This window comes from Acanthopagrus latus, chromosome 9 (assembly GCF_904848185.1).
Source record: "Acanthopagrus latus isolate v.2019 chromosome 9, fAcaLat1.1, whole genome shotgun sequence".
Lineage (NCBI taxonomy): Eukaryota > Metazoa > Chordata > Actinopteri > Spariformes > Sparidae > Acanthopagrus > Acanthopagrus latus.
The window spans coordinates 25224828-25244090 of record NC_051047.1 but is presented as its reverse complement, the minus strand read 5'-3'; the positions used below and the strand labels follow the sequence as shown (position 1 = coordinate 25244090).

At 42.2% G+C, this 19263-nt stretch overlaps 1 protein-coding gene across 2 annotated transcripts; it reads right to left on the bottom strand.

The window, feature by feature from the left end:
• Positions 1 to 1163: 1163 nt before the first annotated feature.
• Positions 1164 to 12393, bottom strand: LOC119025821 (protein FAM171B-like). Of its 2 annotated transcripts, none has more exons than XM_037109768.1 (8): positions 12084 to 12393; positions 5563 to 5796; positions 4690 to 4782; positions 4431 to 4589; positions 3671 to 3841; positions 3342 to 3458; positions 3017 to 3140; positions 1164 to 2367 (listed from the first exon to the last, which is right to left on the bottom strand). In XM_037109768.1, exons 1-8 carry the CDS (start codon positions 12271 to 12273, stop codon positions 1527 to 1529), a joined length of 1929 nt encoding a protein of 642 aa, XP_036965663.1. In that variant the 5' UTR covers positions 12274 to 12393; the 3' UTR covers positions 1164 to 1526. The 2 variants fall into 2 exon arrangements, with proteins under 2 accessions (XP_036965663.1, XP_036965664.1); XM_037109769.1 differs by lacking the exon at positions 12084 to 12393 and adding an exon at positions 6984 to 7113.
• Positions 12394 to 19263: the final 6870 nt, after the last annotated feature.

The window sequence follows — 19263 nt, the reverse complement described above, 5'->3', positions numbered from 1 at the left end:
CACGCCTGTAGTTCAGCTACAGAGGATTTACTACCGAGGAAATGTGACGTTAGCAAACTTATCACAATAAACCAACACTGTGACGTATCAATCCATAAAGTTACGTTTTACGCAGAAATGTCCAAGCTGGCGCGCATCTGGAGAGTCACACACACACACACACACACACACACACACACACACACACACACACACACACACACACACAGCATACCTTTGTCCTGTCGTCAGCTGCGGTTGTGACTTTAACAGAAGGTTTAAAAATGGTTTAAAGGAGTAAAACTGCTCCGAGGTCGCGTCCTTTCCCTCTGAGTGTTACCAGAAGAATGCGCCCACTTCCTCCTTCCCCACTACATCTGGCTGACACGAGAACAGGTGGGGGCAGGCCGACATATACTCCACTCCCCTCCCCTCGGGCGCTGCCGCTACTGCTTTTGTGTTTGCATCACTGAAACATCCATCAGCTGCTCCCTCCTCTCTGGTTCTATGAGCAGTCTGTATATTTATATGTGGGCTGGTTCTGCTCCACAGCCAGACTAAGAGACACGGCTGATCGACCTCCTGGTTACTTTTACTCCTGGTACATCCAGGACTTGTTGCTCCTGATAGAAATACCTTTGTATTTTTACTTCAGCAAGACTTTTACCCATAACAAGCATTTTTATTTTTACACCAAAAGACAAACACAAAAGAGGAGGAGGAGTCGGAGGAAGAAGTGGGGTAGGAGTCGGAGTCGGAGGAAGAAGTGGGGTAGGAGTCGGAGTCGGAGTCGGAGGAAGAAGAGGGGTAGGAGTCGGAGTCGGAGTCGGAGGAAGAGGAGGAGGAGTCGGAGGAGGAAGAAGAGGGGTAGGAGGAGGAGTCGGAGGACAAAAAAGGAAGAGATTAGGGGTAGGAGAGGAAGAAGGAAGGTCACAGAGGAGAAAGAGGAGACAAGAGGTTGGGAGAAGGAGCAGAAGGTGGAGGAGGAGAGAAGAAAGAAGATGAGAGAGGGTAGGAGAGGAAGAAGACTAGGAGAGGAGGGAGGAGGACGATGACAAGAAATGGCAGAAGATGGAGAATAAGGAGGAGGAGATGGGAGAGAAAGAAGGAGGATAAGTGGAGGAGGAGACAACAAAGTCTCAAACTGCGTCTCATGTTTGGTCAGCGACAGAAACACTTGCGACAAAGGTCCAGTTTTTAATTAAAATATGATGAAATGATTCACTTCATGATCACATTCACAAACAACATGCACAAACAAATCAAACTACATCATTAAATATAAAAATATCAGTCATGTTAAGTTCGCCATGACAGCCTGTTAACACTGAGGGGATAAAAGTTAATGACTGTTTATTATGGAGGTGTTGAATAAATCATCAGTGTGAAAATGAGACAGAAGAGACGGAGCTCAGATGTAACGTCCACACGCTCCTGTTGAAAACCGTCCTGATTGGCACTTTAACATTAATATATGTGTAAAATGAAGGTTATTTGTCACAGATGGAGCTGATGCTGCTGATCCTCAGACTCAGAGGACTGTCGAGTCACTGTGGAGCTGCTTCTTTACTGCCGGATGAGCTTTTAACAAACGTGGCGTTGCGCTCCAGCGTCACGGCCCTCCTTCCAGGCGTCTGGTTCAGTTCGCTCATATCCACTCCCGAGTCCAGGCTCGTCTCTCGACTCTCCACCGGCCTCCGTCTCCTCTGCTGCTCCGACACGGCGTAATGGATCTCCGCCGCAGGTTTCCCCTCCAGTGACACAAACCAGGCCCGAGGAGGCTGAAGTGACGGGATTTTAGAAAGTTCTGCCAGGGTGTGCACAGAGTGTCTGCCGCCCCGGATGTTATTTAAAGTTCCTGGGACGGAAGCCGACTCCGGGAGGTTGAAGTGACCCCTGGATGTCTTTGTGGACGCTGCTGCCTGAGAGCCCTCTAAAACCCCAAGCTGGTCCTCAGTTTCCTCCGCCTGGCTCTGGTTGGCGGAGGAGCCTTTTGGGGCCGTCTGGGTGAAGCTGTCTTTGCTCTCGTTGGCGGCGCCGTTTGTCGCCCCGGTGCGAGGAAGAGTGGCCGATCTGCTCCACTGGGGTTCATCCGGCTGCTCGTCCAGATGGAAGAACGCCGGAGCGTGAAGGATGGCGACAGGCTGGTTGTAGAAAAACAAGCTGTCGGTCAGAGAGGCCGGAACTCTGATCTGCTGCGTCGATTTGTCAAAACCGTTCAGATCGTTGAGCTCCAGGTCGTTACAGTCCACCGCAATGGCCACAGCATTGGGGTTGGATATGACGTCGTGCAGATTTTCCCCCTTTTCTCCTTCCTCGTCTTCATCGCAGGTGGAGGTGGTTTGGTCTCTGCTCATCACAGGGAGGATCTTTTTTCTTTGAGTTTCACTGAGTGAACAAGACAAGAACATTTGACTTAAACAGTGACAGGATAATGAAACTGAGTGTAGGAGTTTGGAGTCTGTGTAAAGGCTACAAACAACAATGGCCGCCAGACAAGAGGTTAGCATAGCTGCTGTAGCATCTGTTACATCCTAACTTATGTTTCCACTCTTCTCTAGACTGGCTTTGGTAACGCTCTCCTACTGTTGATCTGATTGGTTGATAAGCCTGTGACAGACAGTGATTGACACATGGTTCGTCCAATCACCTGCCAAGTATGTTTCGAAAGCATCTGACTCTTACATACTGATCTTAGCAGCTCCTCTCAAATTACTACTAACATATTCCTGAAATGCTAATTTCAGTGGAAACCTCAGAGCTATGAGGAGGTATTGGAGTCATACAGAAGTAGTGTAATTATCTTTATGACAGAGAAACTGTGCTACAAGCTGGTGATTCATCAGCAACTATTAAAAGTACTGGTAGGTAGGAACTACAACCCTCTGGTACAGCCCGTAGAAGCATATAATGAACTTAAAAATTAAAGATATGCTTTTATACATGGTTGATTTGATTTCCAATTGCGACGAAACCAGATACTGCATCTTTAAAAGTTACTTTCTGAGAGCAAGTATGAGATGAAGGCGTCTGTTACCTGCGATTACACAGTAACACAACCAGAAGACAGGTGACAATTACGAGCATTCCTCCGAGGATTACAATCAGCAGAGACGAATGCTGCAAGACGAAGTCGACGGGGATGTGAAGTCCAAAGAACCCTAACGTGTAAAGAAAAGTAAGAAGACGCCGGATGAAATAAAAACATGAGCAATCACAACTATAATAGGTGAAGATGATAAAGGTTTTGGTTGATTATCGTTTCGATGTTGCTGCTCAACATGCAAATGGTTCTGGCATTAAAAATCCAGAGCGCTGCATCTTATTTACGGTATTTTAACATCTTCACAGTGAGCACTTACGTCTGGTTGGAGAAAGAGGCGCTGCTATCCAGTAACCAAGGTGAGGAGCTGTGAACGTCCACACGAGTTTTCCTTCCGATGACGCCACCGACCCCAGACCTTTTCTCATCCACCCACCTACAGCAGCCAAAACAAATACCGTTTTGAATTTCCCACAATTACTAGAATAAATGTGCTCAACTTTTTTTTCCAAGGGTAGCTCTGATTCACTGAAAAACAAGTCTAATCTGTTTCCAATATCAAAGTTCGCCAAGAAATGACCCAAAGTTCTCCCGATTCTTCTACGATCGAAACAGACTAGATGTGTATGATTGTGACTTTTTCCTCACCGGTCGTCCGGTTGAAGAACCAGGCTGGAACAACGCTGGAAGCCTGGAGTCCAGAGCTGTCAGGGAGGCTGAGGCTGATCTCTACGGGTCCACTCACATGTAACTCCATGTCTCCTGAGAAAAGCTGCACACTGACGGCCGCCACGGGACTCAACTCCACACTGACGTATCCTTGACAAAGAGAAAGAGGTCGTGCTCAGGAGAATACGTGGACCAGACTCATTCGGTCGACCTTCTCTGGGATGAAAGTGTCTTGAATCAAGTGTTCACACATCAGCTAAATGGTCCCAGCTTGACATTGTGACAGACTAAATCAGTTTTAAGGGCAAATGTTCAGAAATAAGTTCAGTCAGTTTAAACTAAAACTTGTTCTTCTCTCTTCAACCACTAGATGGAGCCACAGGAAAAACCATCTCATCTTACACACACTGAGGTTTTCCTCATCTTGACCCAACAATAGATTACAAATGTGATGGAAACTAACTTAGTACATTTACTCGAGTACTTTCCTTGAGTTCAATTAAGTATTCTATATCTACACTCTGCTAATTCACAGTTCTGCAATTATTTACTTATTATGTAATTACTTTTTACCCCCCTACAATCCACAACTTGTGTGTCAGTTTTTGAGTGTGAGACTCAACAATGAACTATCTTCCTGCAGAAGTTCTGTTGTGTTATGTACATAATCTGAGCACTTTTTCCACCTCTGCAGTCTGTCGTGCTTCATTTTAGTCTCACATTCAAAGTTGACCTCTACCTGATTTTCTGCTCATGATGCCCAGTGTGTTCAGATAGTTGTCGTCCTCTGACGGCAGCTTGGGAACGGTCAGGTACGCTTTAACAGAGGTGACATTACTGCCGTCTGTCAGGTTCAGCAGGCTCTTAGGAAACTGGACGACGGGCCGCGACGAGGCATCTACAAATTTAAGAAAACAGGATTATTAACAGCTGGAGAGAGAATGAGTGGGGAAGAAGGAGAGCATTAAAAAAAGTGACTTCAACAGCATTTACAGTACCAGATGTTTTGCCCGTGATCAGGACAGAATCCTCAAAGAGCCAGATGTTCCCCTGAGTCCGACCCAGCAGTGACATGGTGACAGATGAAAATACTGCAGCAAAGATACGAGAAAAAGAGGAAATATGCATGATGAGTTATTCTTCTTTAAAAATGAATTAACAATCGCTGAAGATTGGGAGTAGCTTTGCTCGGTTGCAGCGTCTAATTAGGTGTCAAACTCATAGTTCTGGAAATGCATAAAACATGAAGCTCAGCACACTGATTTCTTTTTTTACACAACATCATTTGAAAATAAACATAAAACAAATAACTGTTATCTATTCCTACACAGCTTTGAATGATTTGGAGCAACAGATTTTTTTTTTTTTAAGCTGACAAAAAGAGAAATGAATGAATAAATGAAGCTCCGTAATGAAGTCCAGCACTTCTGCTTCTGTGTGAACCATACAAAGCTCCGGGAACAGACCAAACATACTTACTGAGTTTTGATCATGACATTGATTTTATCCATTTGATTAAGTTTATCATCTGCAGTGATTCAGATAAATATCCACATTAATCCTTAAAAAGCCTCAAAAAGTCTCAAATCCAATGATCTGAATTTAAAACATTCAAATGTTTCTGGCTTTTAAATGTGCTTCTTTTTGTTGTGATTTTTTATTTTTTTTTTTCCCCTGATTGCAAGTGAAAAGGAGACGGTGCAGGAGTGTTTTAATTTGATGCTAATATACTTTGGGGAAATAAAGATGAGATGAGAGTTAGGCATCTGTAAAATCCTCCAGGTATACATATGAACTCTAATTCTGGGGACTCTGCAGGTTTTCCACAGTTTAAAGGAAGGAAAATCAGAGACCCTAAATAAACATCTTACTTGGCGTTCTGTCAGTTTTACAAGGCAGCAGTGTGCAAATGTAGCCGTCCTTGCTGGCCACGACTGCGATCTGCATCCCAGTTTGGTGAGGCACATGAAGCAAGACGCTGCCGTCCTCCCCAGTAAGAGCTGTGCTGATCCTGGTATAGTTGACGTAGACCTCCACCGATGCCTGGCTCAGCTGCTGACGAGTCAGCGCGTCATCGACCTGCACCTTTAGGTCAAAGGCAGAACCTGGAGAATAGACAATAAAGATGGGAGGAGGTCAGTGGAGCGTGAAAGTTAACGTTCACACATAACAGTCACGAAACTTTCAAAATGCATCATAAGGTCCACAGAGATAAGATGAGGTGTTCCTCTTGTTTTGTCCACATTTGGCCTTGTTTCCAGTTAACCCAGACGGGACCTCACTGACGACAAAAACAGGAAAAGTAATTTGCAGCATCCCCCCGAGGATATCAATCAATTAATCCCGGGAGATTTTAAAGAGGCGGACACAAATGCAAAATGTTTAAACTGGCCAATTAGTTCAGCAAGGCACGCGTTCAAGATGACATTGTTCTACATCAGCATGCAGACGGCTAAGTACGGTACATACATCCAGTACTGCGTGTCTTATGAGGAGGCCCTGATCATTACCTGTTTTGCAGGGAGCTCCATGAGTATCTCATTCAGGGCCGACTGATAATGCAACACTTCATCCGCCAACTCAATTAGCCGCTTTCACACTGTGCACCAACACCCCATATGAAGTCCATGACAACAACACTTCATCTCTCAGAGGTATCATGTCGCATAACAATGCAGGGATGTTCAGTCATGCGACACTAATTCCCTGTATAAATAAATGGTGGTCACGCAGATAAGCAAACCCTACCAGTGATGAGACATTAAAGCTGCTTTTATCAATATTTGTATCTCAACAGTGGATCAAATTACCATGACTACATTTACATGCACACTAATAGAGCGCTAAACCAGGAGATAAGTTAGCATCTTTGTGTCGGTTCACTCAGTTTCTAGTTAGATGTCTGAACAAAGGCCTGAGGTGGCAACAAGCGTCAGAGGAGGCTTATTGGTGGAAGTCATGCAATCGCAATGTAAGTCGGCTGAAGCACTGGTGAGGTAACATTAGCGATGTAAGGCTAGAAAAGTAACTTTTTTTTGTTTTGTTTTTTTTTACTTCTGACTATGCACTTACACTTGTGTACATCTGTGAAGCTTCTTTCTCTGAATAAGTGTACATATTATATTATAAATGTTTGTTTTCCACAGAGCTGATTTTCTGCTATATTCCAAAATCCAGTTGAACAATCCCATCGAGGTAGGCCTAGAAAAATGTGTCACCCCTGTAGCACTCAATAATCCACTATTATTCAGACATTATAATTAATTTGATGCGGTGCAGGTTAATGACATACTTGGTTTGCATCTTCCAAATATGGCCATGTACCGAACATAGCATTTTCTGATTAACACGTGTCTCCATTCTGGTTTTTAGCCAAAAGTTTGCTCAGCTTGGGTCGAGGCGCAGGCTCATCAGAGGAGCCCACATTCATGATCGGAAGAGAACACAACTGGATTTGCACAAATAAAGACACTCTTTGTCTTTTTCTCGCCCTTTTTTTCTGACTCACCTGCGTTTCATTTGTTAATTAGCTTCAGTGTATTGTCGTGCATGTCTGTGTTTTTCCCGTCACTCTTTGACAAGGAGTGGGGAGCAGGTGTGAACATGCAGATGAACTGACAATCTTTTATTGTTTTATTGTTCTTTTGTGGATTTAAATTTTATGTCGATAAAGCTTGCCTTTTTGTTTTCAACCCTGCCTGCCGTGGTCGCCTACATTTGGGACCTTTTTTTGCCAAACTGTGCCACATGTAAACATAGTCAGTGTGGAATATAAAAGGTGTCACTCAACTTGACAAATCCATCAACAACTCTGCATTTCCTGTAAGCTCAATGGACCATTTTAGCATATGTGGCTAATTGTTTTGATTTTTACAAACATGTAAACAAGCTCTGCTGACAAAGTTAGCAGCTAGCTGGAGCACACAGAGGAGCGTTAGCCGCTAAAGAGCCAGATATTTCTGTCCAGAGGTATGTCCACCATAACAACTTTAGTAGCCAGTCAGTGTTGTGTCTACAAGGTCTTCTTTTTGCCCCATTAGGCTGAAAAAAAAATCCATTAATGCAGCTTTAAAGCTGCTGCTTGGAATGCTTAACAATTTAGTCTTTGTGGTAAAAGTGTCTCAACATCTTTGCCGTGGCCAGCTGTGAAGGTGGCATGGCATTAGGCTAGAAAATGCATAGACCAGCTGCAATATCTGAGACCAGGAGCCCCATATCAACTAGTGATGGAGCGGCCGAGCAATGCTTCAAAGAAACTGCTCGGTACAAAGAGTGCTGTGTGCAGCTGCGAAACTCCGCCAGCACTGACCACTGCCAAGGTATCTTCCTTCACCTACTGCCCTCCTATAAATATTCTCCACCACACTGTGCTGATGCAGTCTGGAGCCAGAGAGTGAGTTTCGGGAGCCATAAATCTCAGCAGCCATCATCATCAACTCTCTCCAGTTACAGTAGAGAATAGCTATTTTGTGCTTGGAGGCCATAAAAAAAGGTCTTTATTGCACTTTTTATTAGTAAGTAAATGCTGCAATATCACTGTAGCAGCAATCCCACCAGTTTAAATGTCATAAATATCTTCCTCTAATGGGGACGATTTCACAACACTGACAAGTAGTGGTTGAATGTTCTGCTGGTCTGATTGCTCATAATCCTGCTGCTAAAACAGATCCGCCAAAGCTTTACTGAACACTCATGAAGCCGTGCCTTATGCCACCAGCTTTCACAATATTTTTGGCAACAGCCAAAACCAGATAACCAGATCATCCCCTATCGTTCCCCCGAACAATTCCCTTTGAACAGAAGCAGGGAAAACGCCCGGAGCTGCCAGGAGTGCCTGCATTTCCAGCCATATATGTTTGGCAGTTCTAGTGTCAACCCCGCTGGGACACGTACACCAGTGCAGATGGGCAAGAGGATGCTTGTTTTTTTCGGGAGAGGCAGCCTCCACTTTATATGTGCTCTGCCTTAGTGGCCAAACAGAACAGAAGGGGGTCACTACATCTGAAGTGGAGGTGTTTCGTGCCAGATTACCATAATCTTCCCATTTGGCGAAGTGAAGCGTGCCACAAAGAGGTTTATGAAGTGGAGTGAAATGGGCCGTCTGAGGCCAGTGGGGCAGATGAGAAAGAGATCCCATGTTATGTGTGTGTGTGTGTGTGTGTGTGTGTGTGTTATGTGACTGGAATACTGTTTTTATCAGGGGCTGATGTCCAATCAAGTGAAACACACTGTGAACCATCTCAAATACGTCTATATACCATGTTTAAAATATTTCCAGCAGGGGTCAGGGACAAATCGATTCTAAGATGCATCGTGATTCTCTCTTGAAAGATGTCTCAATGCACGAAGAGTCAGTAATGATGATAGTATGATTGTGCATTATTACAGTATCTAGTCATCATTCACTGAACAAATGTCATGTGTCATGTATAGGAAAAAAAAAAACATTTTAAGGGATTGAGATGCATCAATAATTGTATCACAATCAAATCCCTTTCTGATTTCAAGGTGCCGAGAGCCTGCCAAAGAAAAATAAAGACAGTATATATCAGAAGTTATAATTATCAAGAGCAGAAATCAACATCCACAGGAAGGAGCACAAACATGTTGACTGGTCATTTCCGTGAGACCACCAGGCGGCAAACACAAACAGATGGTCGGACAGGGATTTATCCCTGGTGACCCTACCCCCCACCCTCTTTCCTCTCTCCACAAAATGCTTGTTTGTGTGCTGGAATTAGGCCACACATTCCACGGTTGGCGGAAAAAAAAAACAAGTGCACCCTTTTGATATGTGGGCCAAACCGGCCATGAGCACGAGCCAGCGATATCAGATTGAAGTGAAGCAATAAAAGGTGCTTAGGGTGGAGCTGTCCCCCCAAAAAAACATCAGGCCCTGTTGTCTAATAATCACAATCCTCCCCCTGGGATTAAATCTCTAAATCTGTCGCCCATTATGAAGGGACAATAATGAAGATGCATGGGCGAGCTGGCCATCTGTTCAAGAGAGGAGGTGTTTATTCTTGCATTTTTATTTCTAAGATTTGTATCAAGTAGAAGAGGAGAGAGGGCGATCATTCCCCCTGAGAGTTTACTCTGTACTGAAAGGACAGGAAGGCCGAGAGGAGATGGTTTGGCAGGACACCACACAGGCCTGCAGGATGGAGGGGGGGTGTCGGGGGTGGAGCTGGAGACAACAGCATGCTTGGGTACATTTCCAAGCATTTCAGTCGACAACACAGACGGGGGGGAGATCATGTGATGACGGATGGTAATGTACTCCTACAGCAGCATGAATTAGTCATGAAGCAGTTGATAAGTGGACGCGGGGCCACAAATCCCTCTTTCAGCTCTCATCCGACTGCTCTGCTGTAAACAAGAAGCTCATGTCATGACGAGTATGAACGAGGCAGAGAGAAGTACTTCAGAGACAGAGGGAGCAGCAGCATATAATTAAAATGGCCAGCAGGACAAAAAAAAAATGAAGAAGCTGTAAAAGAGGAGAGAGTCTGCTGTGATGTAAAGGCAAGATCTGAGTGAATATAGAGCGAGGGGCATCAAACTGACAGCTCAATACAAAATCCCAACCAAAACTTTTCCCCTTATCTGTAGTGATATTTATCCATCTGGATTACTGGTGTGAAGTTTTTGAAATATCAGCCTCAAGAGAGAATCTGCCTTCTCTCTTATATAATGGAACTAAATGGCATTCAGCTTTCTGGTGCTCAAAGCACCCGAAATAATACATTTTATGAAACTCAGCAGCCATGTTTCTCTCCGGAGAGCACTGACCTTGTTACTCAAGACTGTCCACAGATCTTGTTGTGACAAGTTTCATGGAGGAGCTACAGAGTTACTTATAAACAAGAAGCTTGTGCTCGTGGCGTCGCAGGATGATGGCATTCTCCCCGACTAAGCTGTAATGTTGACGTATGTCTGTTATACGACTGTATGTATCTAACGTTACGTTATGTAGTCAGCGTTTTGCTAAGTTAGGCAAAACAACTTCTTGGTTAGGTTTAGGGAAAACACCATAGCTTGGATGCAATTTGCAAGAAATAGATATAATGTGAAGGTAGCTCCAGGACTATAGGGGGCAGCATGACGGCCTGTTGCTGCTCACATTACTACCTGCCGTTAGCAGGTGCCTCGGTTAGCCTTGGAGCTAAGTAGCCGTTTTAGCTGATGGGAGTCTGCCCATAAGACGACCAAGGATGATGGGGGAGGTCAGTGTGGCTCAGTGAACCGGCCTCCCACTGAACACCAGACAGGGACCGAACTCTACCTGACAGTTCCCTGTTTTAAGGCAGGGGATAGGCTACAATACAGAGGCGATTTACAGCAGGTCTGTCCAGGACTATGACTCTGGAGCTGGAGGACATATGAGGCATAGAGCAGCTATATTAACATTATAAAAACAGTGGTCTGTTCGCTGATGGTCTCTTTCACTGCTACAGGTAATTTATAGTCATCAGAAGAAACACAAGACCGTTTCATAACACTTAATAGTTCTTTGTAGTCATTTTAATGTCAAAGTGTTGTTTACACTGAGTCAATGAGGCAATTTGCTCTTTCTTCTACTGAGCTAAGACGAGCTAAAGTTGATTCAGATGGCTTAATGTAGCATTTTTCTTTTTTAGTCAGGAAGATGAGTGTTAATATCTCCTCTTTCTCGACATTTCTTCAGATTCTGTTACTTACTTATTAGATCAAGTTGCAAGCTCATCAGGTATACATCACCTACCTGAAACCACAGGTGGTAGAACATGGTGTTAGAGGACAAGACAAGCTAACTAACTAGCTGGTTAGCATTCTAACTTTAGTAGACACCTCTGCAACACAGTACAGAGATGAACAACACTGTTGTAAGGCAGACCTCAGGATGTCAGATATCACCTAAATTCAGATACTCACACCAAAACAGACGAGAAATATCATAATATTTTCAATTTTTGGGGTGAACTGTACCTTTAATCCGCCTTTGATCCACCAACACATGTTAAACTCAAGTAACACTGACACATCTTTGATTTAAGAATATTTAAGTCAACTCTGGATTCAATTTGAAGCTCACACATTGTTATGATATTGTAATATTGCACATGGCCTGATACATCGCTGCTTTTGGTGGTGGAGAAGCAGCAGAAAGGGACAGATGGAGGAACTGATGATGAGCTCACACACCAACACCTATTACTCATGGACAGATCAGTAGATCTGCTGGTAAATCCTGATACAGATGGTCTGTGGGCCTGCAGAATGAGGACAGACATAATCTGATGGAGGAAGACCTCTGAGTGGAGAAATATTATTCTACAGCTCCAGTTATTTATTCTCCAACATATCAAACACACAACTTACAAGTTTTACTGCGCTGAGGCACAGAACAAACCTGAAGTTGGACCCAGCAGGACTTGTTGTTGCTGTCGGGGCTGAGAGGACTCCTGCTCCTTCACGTGATCCCGCTGTGAAAAGTTCCGGTCGTTGGTATGCACAGAGTGTCGGGTCGGGACTGTGGACTCGCTCCCGTCCCCGCACGAAACCAGAACCAGCGCAGACAACACGCAGAACAGAAGCCGCATGACTTTTCAGCTGAGTGGATGATCGGCGGCACTTTTTTTTTCTGCTCGTCACGACTCCAGTTTCCATCTACAGCCCGAGAAGCGTCACCGTCAACATCATCACCACCACCACCACCACCATCATCATCATCATCATCATCATCGTCACCATCCAGACTGCCCCGCTGGCCGACACACACACACACACACACACTAAACTCCTCCCCTTTAATCCATGCTCTATCTATCTATCTATCTATAAAACATAACATATGATATCAAAAAAATTAACTTTACTTTTTTGTATTGCTGAAGTAAAAGTACAGCCACAGAAAGTTTAGTAAACAGGTTTTTATTCAGAATATCGAACATTATCAGCAAAATGTACTTTCAGCGTAAAAAGTGACTCAGAGTGACGATGAAGACTCATTTTAACGGACTGTGATTTATTTGTAATAGGAAAGGGTGGCAGGGTCCGCCATATAAAAACAAAGTGAAACAAATCCAGTCATAAAAAACGAAAAGCCTTTGTTTATTTAGTTTGTTTTAGGTATTACAACAATCAACTGATAATAGTAAGACTTTGAAAATAGTTAATAGTTTAGTTCAGTTTAGTTTAAGTACAAATGTAGAGGTGGAGCTAAAAAGAAAAAGACATGTAAAGTAGAAGAATTGATTTAAAAAAAAAAAAGAAACTTTGTGACACATAAGGACTCCAATAAGGTTTTTTTTTGTTTTTGTTTTTCGTTGAAAAATAAAATGTTTGAATGCGCACTGCTATATCACATCTTTACGTTTAAAAAGGAAAATAAAAGTCTATTAGAGACTGAAATGACTGGATGTATTATGTTGTTTCAGTAAAATCAATTGTGTTCTCTGCAAAGTAACTGGTAACTATACAAACATGTCAGATAGATGTTGTACTTGTAATTAAATTCATAACAAATGTACTTTTCACCACTGAAAATGTTCACATTCATCCTGTCTCATGTTAATAACGCTTGCATTTGCTTATTTCTACCACTAGATGGTGCTAATGCAATTCAACTTCTCTCACAGACTCACACTAAACTTTCAGTTACTCATTAATAATCCAATTGATATAATCAGAAACAAATTATTAACATATTGATAAAAGTTTTAGAATAAATCTCACGGTCTGACCTTGAGGAGCAGCACATGTACATGAACTCATCTGATCAGTCGTTGTAGAAATAGTGATGGTGGTGTTGGTGGTTGCAGCTGTGATGGTGACAGCAACAGTTATGCATGGATGTTGTCTGTTGTAGCTGTAATAGCAAGTTCTTCTTTCTATAGTTATTATATGTACATTTAAATTTGTGCAGCTTAATTAAGAATGCACCCATTAAATATTAAACACTCATATCGCCTCTTTCACAATCCTCCATTTCTACATGACTCTGAAGTTTTTAATCACTGACTCAGAATCTGCACCTGCACGCAAATACAGAGCTGCTACCCAGAGGCCGTCGAGCTGTGGAGGGGAAAAAAAAAGTTTTTGTTTCGCCCTGATGTGATCTTCAACACCCACAAATGGCCTTGGAGCACCTTTTATTAACACCCTCCTCCTCCTCTCCTCTCCAGCTCTGTATGTTCTCCTGGAGGGATGAACATAAAACTTCTGAAAAAGATATTTGGCGTAATGATGAGCTGCAGAGTTTCCACATCAACTGTGCTGAGATCTGACTTTTGATTCTCATGCTCATCGGACCATTCAGTGACCTCCCACCGCCTGGAAGCAAGTGCATCTCCACTAATTTATTCAAAGTTTCTGCTTTAATTCATCACCTGTCTGTTCAAATATTGCTTGATGTAAAAATATTATGCTCACACACACACATCACCATCGGCAGGACAACAGAGTCGATGACCCTTAATCCTCTGTGACATTAAACACATTCTGGTCTACGATCAGAAGCTGCTAAATTTGTCAACTTCCTGTGGTGTGACAGGCATCAGGCGAGGGATGAAAATAGCAACAAGGCAGAATTACATGTGCAGCCGTTGGTCATGTGTAGTCGTGACTGTAGTGCCTCCTAGTGACGAAAAACAAACATGCATTGAAGAAGAGATTATGACTCACTGTGCACCACAAAAACACAGTTATTTCTCACACTTAACTACTGTAATTACACTTTTGCAATGCATAATGTGTAAGAATGTGTAAAATTACAGTAAGATGATGTACTGATGCTGTAAAAAGGGTCAATTACAAGGAAATCATGTAACTAAGTTACAGCTCCATACAGTAATTTAGTAATCAAATACTGTAGCTTTACAACTAGTCCAACTAGTTCCATAGGCTAACATGCTAACAGGCCTACAAGTGGTCCACTAAGGTGCTAATAAGAAGACAGCTAACAGGCTAACATGCTAAGAAGCAATATGGTTTGGTTGACAGAAAAATAACAGTACTTTGCCGTAATGTTACTCAAAATTTACTGTAGATTTGTTGTATTTACAACAACTAAAGATGCTTATTACAGTATCATAATGGTATTTTACATCAAAATACTGTATTTTCACAATAACATTGTGTGTTGGTGACTGTAGAAACATAATACCCTACTGTGATTTTAATCTATGCAGAACTGTCTGTGAATGAACTGTAAAATTACAGTAAGAAAATGTGGGCATATTATTTTTATCATTCTTGCTGAGTCAAAACGTCTCTATGTATGTATAATTCTTTCATTGTCTATTTTAAAATATTTCCTCCTATGATTTCTACTTGCCAGCCGATCACCTACCCCACAAATTGCCCATTAACATTGGGAATCGTGCGCTGCTGCGCTTTGTACCCTTCAAGTTGCACCTGAAGGTTGGGCTGCTCGGTGATGTCCGCCCGCGGAGCCTCCCGTCGACACAACATGAGTGAATCCTTCCTCGGCTGGCATCTTCACCGTCATAGCTCTTCTGTGACAGCGGCCTCAGAGAGGCAGTGGGCTGACACATTCGTCCTCTCGGCTTTATTCCCCTCTGACGAAGTATAAATCGGAGTCTAAACACACAAGCAAGGAAGATGGATGACAGCCTCAGTCTCCAGGATCAATTTGCCACAAATTAGATACAGTAATGGTTCATTTCTCCACATAAATAGCTGCATCTACAGAGACTATTTGGGAAATCTGCTCGCTCTCACCCCGAAAAATCTGTGCCGGCTCTCTGCTCCATCCCTGACTGCTTTCTTCTATTAATCTTATCAGAGCACAGATAGACTAAATCTTTGGGTTTTTTTTTCCGCACACAATGCTGCCAACTTTATTCATTCCTGTTAATAAAGAAAAGAGATAAATCTGTTCCACTGTGTGGAAACAAAATAATGTTTTGTTTTTCCTTTTTTTTTTTTTTTTTTTTACTCACACTGGCCAACTTTTATATTGGACATTATTTCTGTTTATGCAGATTTATGGTCAGGTTAAATAAATTGAACCGTCCATTACCTGTGAAATAACAGCTTCCTCTTTCTAAAGGGGGTTGATAATAAATATTCAGCATAGTCGCTAGGATACAATTTTGGCTGTAAAAGCAACATTATGTAACTTTTTTACCTTAAAACGCCAGCTTCAAAATCATTTTGACGGTTCAGTGTCTTATAACAGGGTGAATAGTGTCTCTGTCACAGATGTCTCTTGTTTCTGCATTATGTAACATAGTTTACAGAGCATTTCATTTCTACATACTGTTGCTTTAGCGTTTCTGCAAACCACTGATACGTTTCCATCTGTACATGTCAGACTATGCACTATATTGATATTTCAACGAAACGTGTAATAATTCAACAGGTGCGAGCAGAGTGTATGGTGACGGTGTTGAGAGTTGAGAGGACTGTAAAGTCAGTGACCGTAGGTTGAGATTTCAGAATTTGTAAGTGTGACACTGCTGGATATTTTTAGGGGGGGAGCTCAGAAAAATTTTCAGCCATGTTCTTTGCCACATAGCTGATATTTTTTGTTTTTTACAGCCAGCTATGTTTGTAGAGACAAAATCAGTGTTTTTTTTTTTTTTTAACAAGAACTTTAGACATTTCCATCCATGTTAAGATGAACGAAACAGGTATTTTAAGGCAAAAGGTGATATGTTTTCTGTCCCTAAACGTAACTGCATCAGTTTCACATTATTAGAAAAATGGAAAATTTAACCTAAAGAAATATTAAGTTGCAACATTACAAAATATAAAGTTTATCAAAACATATCAAAGGTATGCAGAAAACTCTAAATTAAAACTACTACATTTATTTTGGGTTGCAGAAAAAGCATGAAAATAATTCAAATATTTGACAGTTAACATCAGCATTTATATATTGTCTATCTTGCCCTCTTCTAGATAAAAGCATTTGATTTAGTATATACTTCTGTTCTGTTAGGCCATCTGCGGTCTTTCAATGGAAAATCAATATTTCCACCCTTTTACATGGATATGAACTCAACATTTCGTGCCAGCTGAGCCATTAATCATCGAAGTCTGCAGGTCAAAGCATAACGGAGAGCTGAAAGACAAATGAAGGATGAAATATGTTTTGTTCTGTGTCTGTATCAGTCTTCAAAACCCCACATGAGTTCAGTGCAACTCAGTCTCATAAATGCCTTTAACATAACAGATTGTTCCAGTGTCTTGTCTCAGCTCCTTTAAAGTCCATTATTAAACTTCTTAACAACACTACAAGTGCATCTCTCAAAATATTCTGAACTGTAAAGATTAATTTCCTGGTAATTGGTCCGAAAGCCATTTTAGGAGAGACGACAGCCTGCCAGGTGACGTCCTGCCTAATGAAATAGATTAAAAGCAAGACTTTGCAGCTGAGCTCTCGTTCAAAATACCAGAGATGGACCAGAGGCGACGAACTGACGTGAGGATGTAAGACAGAAAACATGACAAAGTGATAGACAGTGTTACACGGTGAGTAAGCCCTTGCCCGGAGAGACAGGTGCATGACTCGCCATTAATAACGGAAACATCAGCGAGGCTTTTTGATGCGCTGTGGAATATTATTTGAAGATAATAGAAAAGAGTTTAGGAAAAGTTTAAAAAGTTGTGAGGCAGGCTGTACTGTGGGGGAGACGTTGCAGGACATTACATCAGGACATCAGGATATTAAAGTTGAAAGACGTCTTCGGATACTTTGTGCAACTTTTGCAAGTCTTTGAAATGAAGCCATTGAAATTCTTCTGAAATTAGTTCGGGATATTGGATATTGGCACCTGTTGCATCTGGGCTTTGCAAGTCTGTGAATGAGACATGAGGATGAATACACATTTTTCCTGAATATCTCTACAGTTGTTGGATAGGCTGCCATTAAATTTGGTGCAGATTTGCATGGAGCCCCGGAATGAATGATGAATGATAATGAGTTTGCCGATGCCCAGATTTTTTGCCACCAGGCACAGGACAGTTTTCAAATATCCAGTGAAATATTTCTGTGTCAACTGTGGATTTGTGCAAAAAACGGCACCAACGGTATCAGTTAGCAATAGTTAGCATGCTAACAGGCTAAACTGAGATGAGCTGGGTTTTGATGGTCAACAGAACCTTCCCTACACATTAGCTTGATAGCATCATCTGAATAAGTTTTCCAATGTGAACTCCTCCTTCTGTCATATCAGCTCATATGGAATATGAGCTGGTGTTCTACAGCATGTGGCCATCATGCTTCACTGGCAACAATAATGTTACTTTGCAACCTCATATTTGCTAGCTAGCATTAGCAAATCCAGCTAGTGCAAAAAAAATAAAATAAAACAAAAAAAAAACGTTTCTGACTCAAGGAGGAAGATGATTCGATCAACAGCAATGTTGTCACGTTGACACAGTGGAAGGAGGAGATGAAACGAATGTCATCAATGACACCTTAAAACAAAAAACTCCACAGGGCACCTTTAACTTCATCTTGTATGACAGAATGAGGATTCCATATTTGAATTATTATCAACATTCACGTCAGACTCTGTCAGACAGACGGCGCTGTTCATTCATTTTGTCTGAAACTGATAATTACAGTTACTCTCTGAGGATAAGTGAACCCTCTCACAGCTCCCAGTAGCTGCAGACTCATTTCTTGTTTTGTTTGTGTCACATCAGTTCAATTCACCAGCCATTTAATTGATCATTAAATTAACTGATCAGAGCAGAGTTGATAGTCTGTCAGACTCATCTGTTGCCCACTACTACCAGGGGTGAGATATCGCCTACAGTCGTGTCTGTTGAATGTCTTCTGTGCGACATCCTGAACTCCACCTCAGACACCAAATGAGCATGAAGGAAAGTTTTCCTGACACTGTAATTGAACTGCCAAGGTAGCGCTGTTAACCTGGTGTGGAAAAACTGTGCAGCAACTCCAGCAGCAAAACCTTCATCACTTCCTGTTCTGTAACAGGAGAGCGTGACACCTGTGGCTTCCTTCTCCTACTTTATCGCTTAATGATTTATTGACCTCCTTCAAAAATGAAGTTCAGCTTTTTGGTTCGAGAGAAGTCGCTGCACAAAGGTTACAGAGAGTATGTTGAATTTTGACAGCGCAGCACAAGTGTTCGGGTGCCTCCACTCTGCAGAACATTGAGGATTCAGCACACAAACTTCATTATAGATACTCAGCATCCCCTCTTACATTAGCTAATACCAACACAGCAGCCTCCCAAAAAAAGCTGGCAAATTTGCGCTGGGCTTCAGCGGAGCTTCATGTATTAAGACTTACCCAGTGTGAGACTTGAAATCAATCCCCAGACGGCGTTTCTTGATTAAAATGCTTGTTGATTGTTTGTTAAACAACTTTTCTTTCTTTTTTTTTTGCTCCCAGAGGAGGTGAAAGTTAAATCTTTTTTACACAATGTATTTGTTCTCTGAAATTAACTGGATTTGGAGATTAGGGAGCTGAAGATGAGGACAAGCAGAGCAGGATGTTAATTGATGCTGTTTATTCTTATATTGCCTTTTGTGCTGTTCCGCCAGCATCAGCGCTAATGCCGACCTCCTGCTCGGTAACAAAAATAACA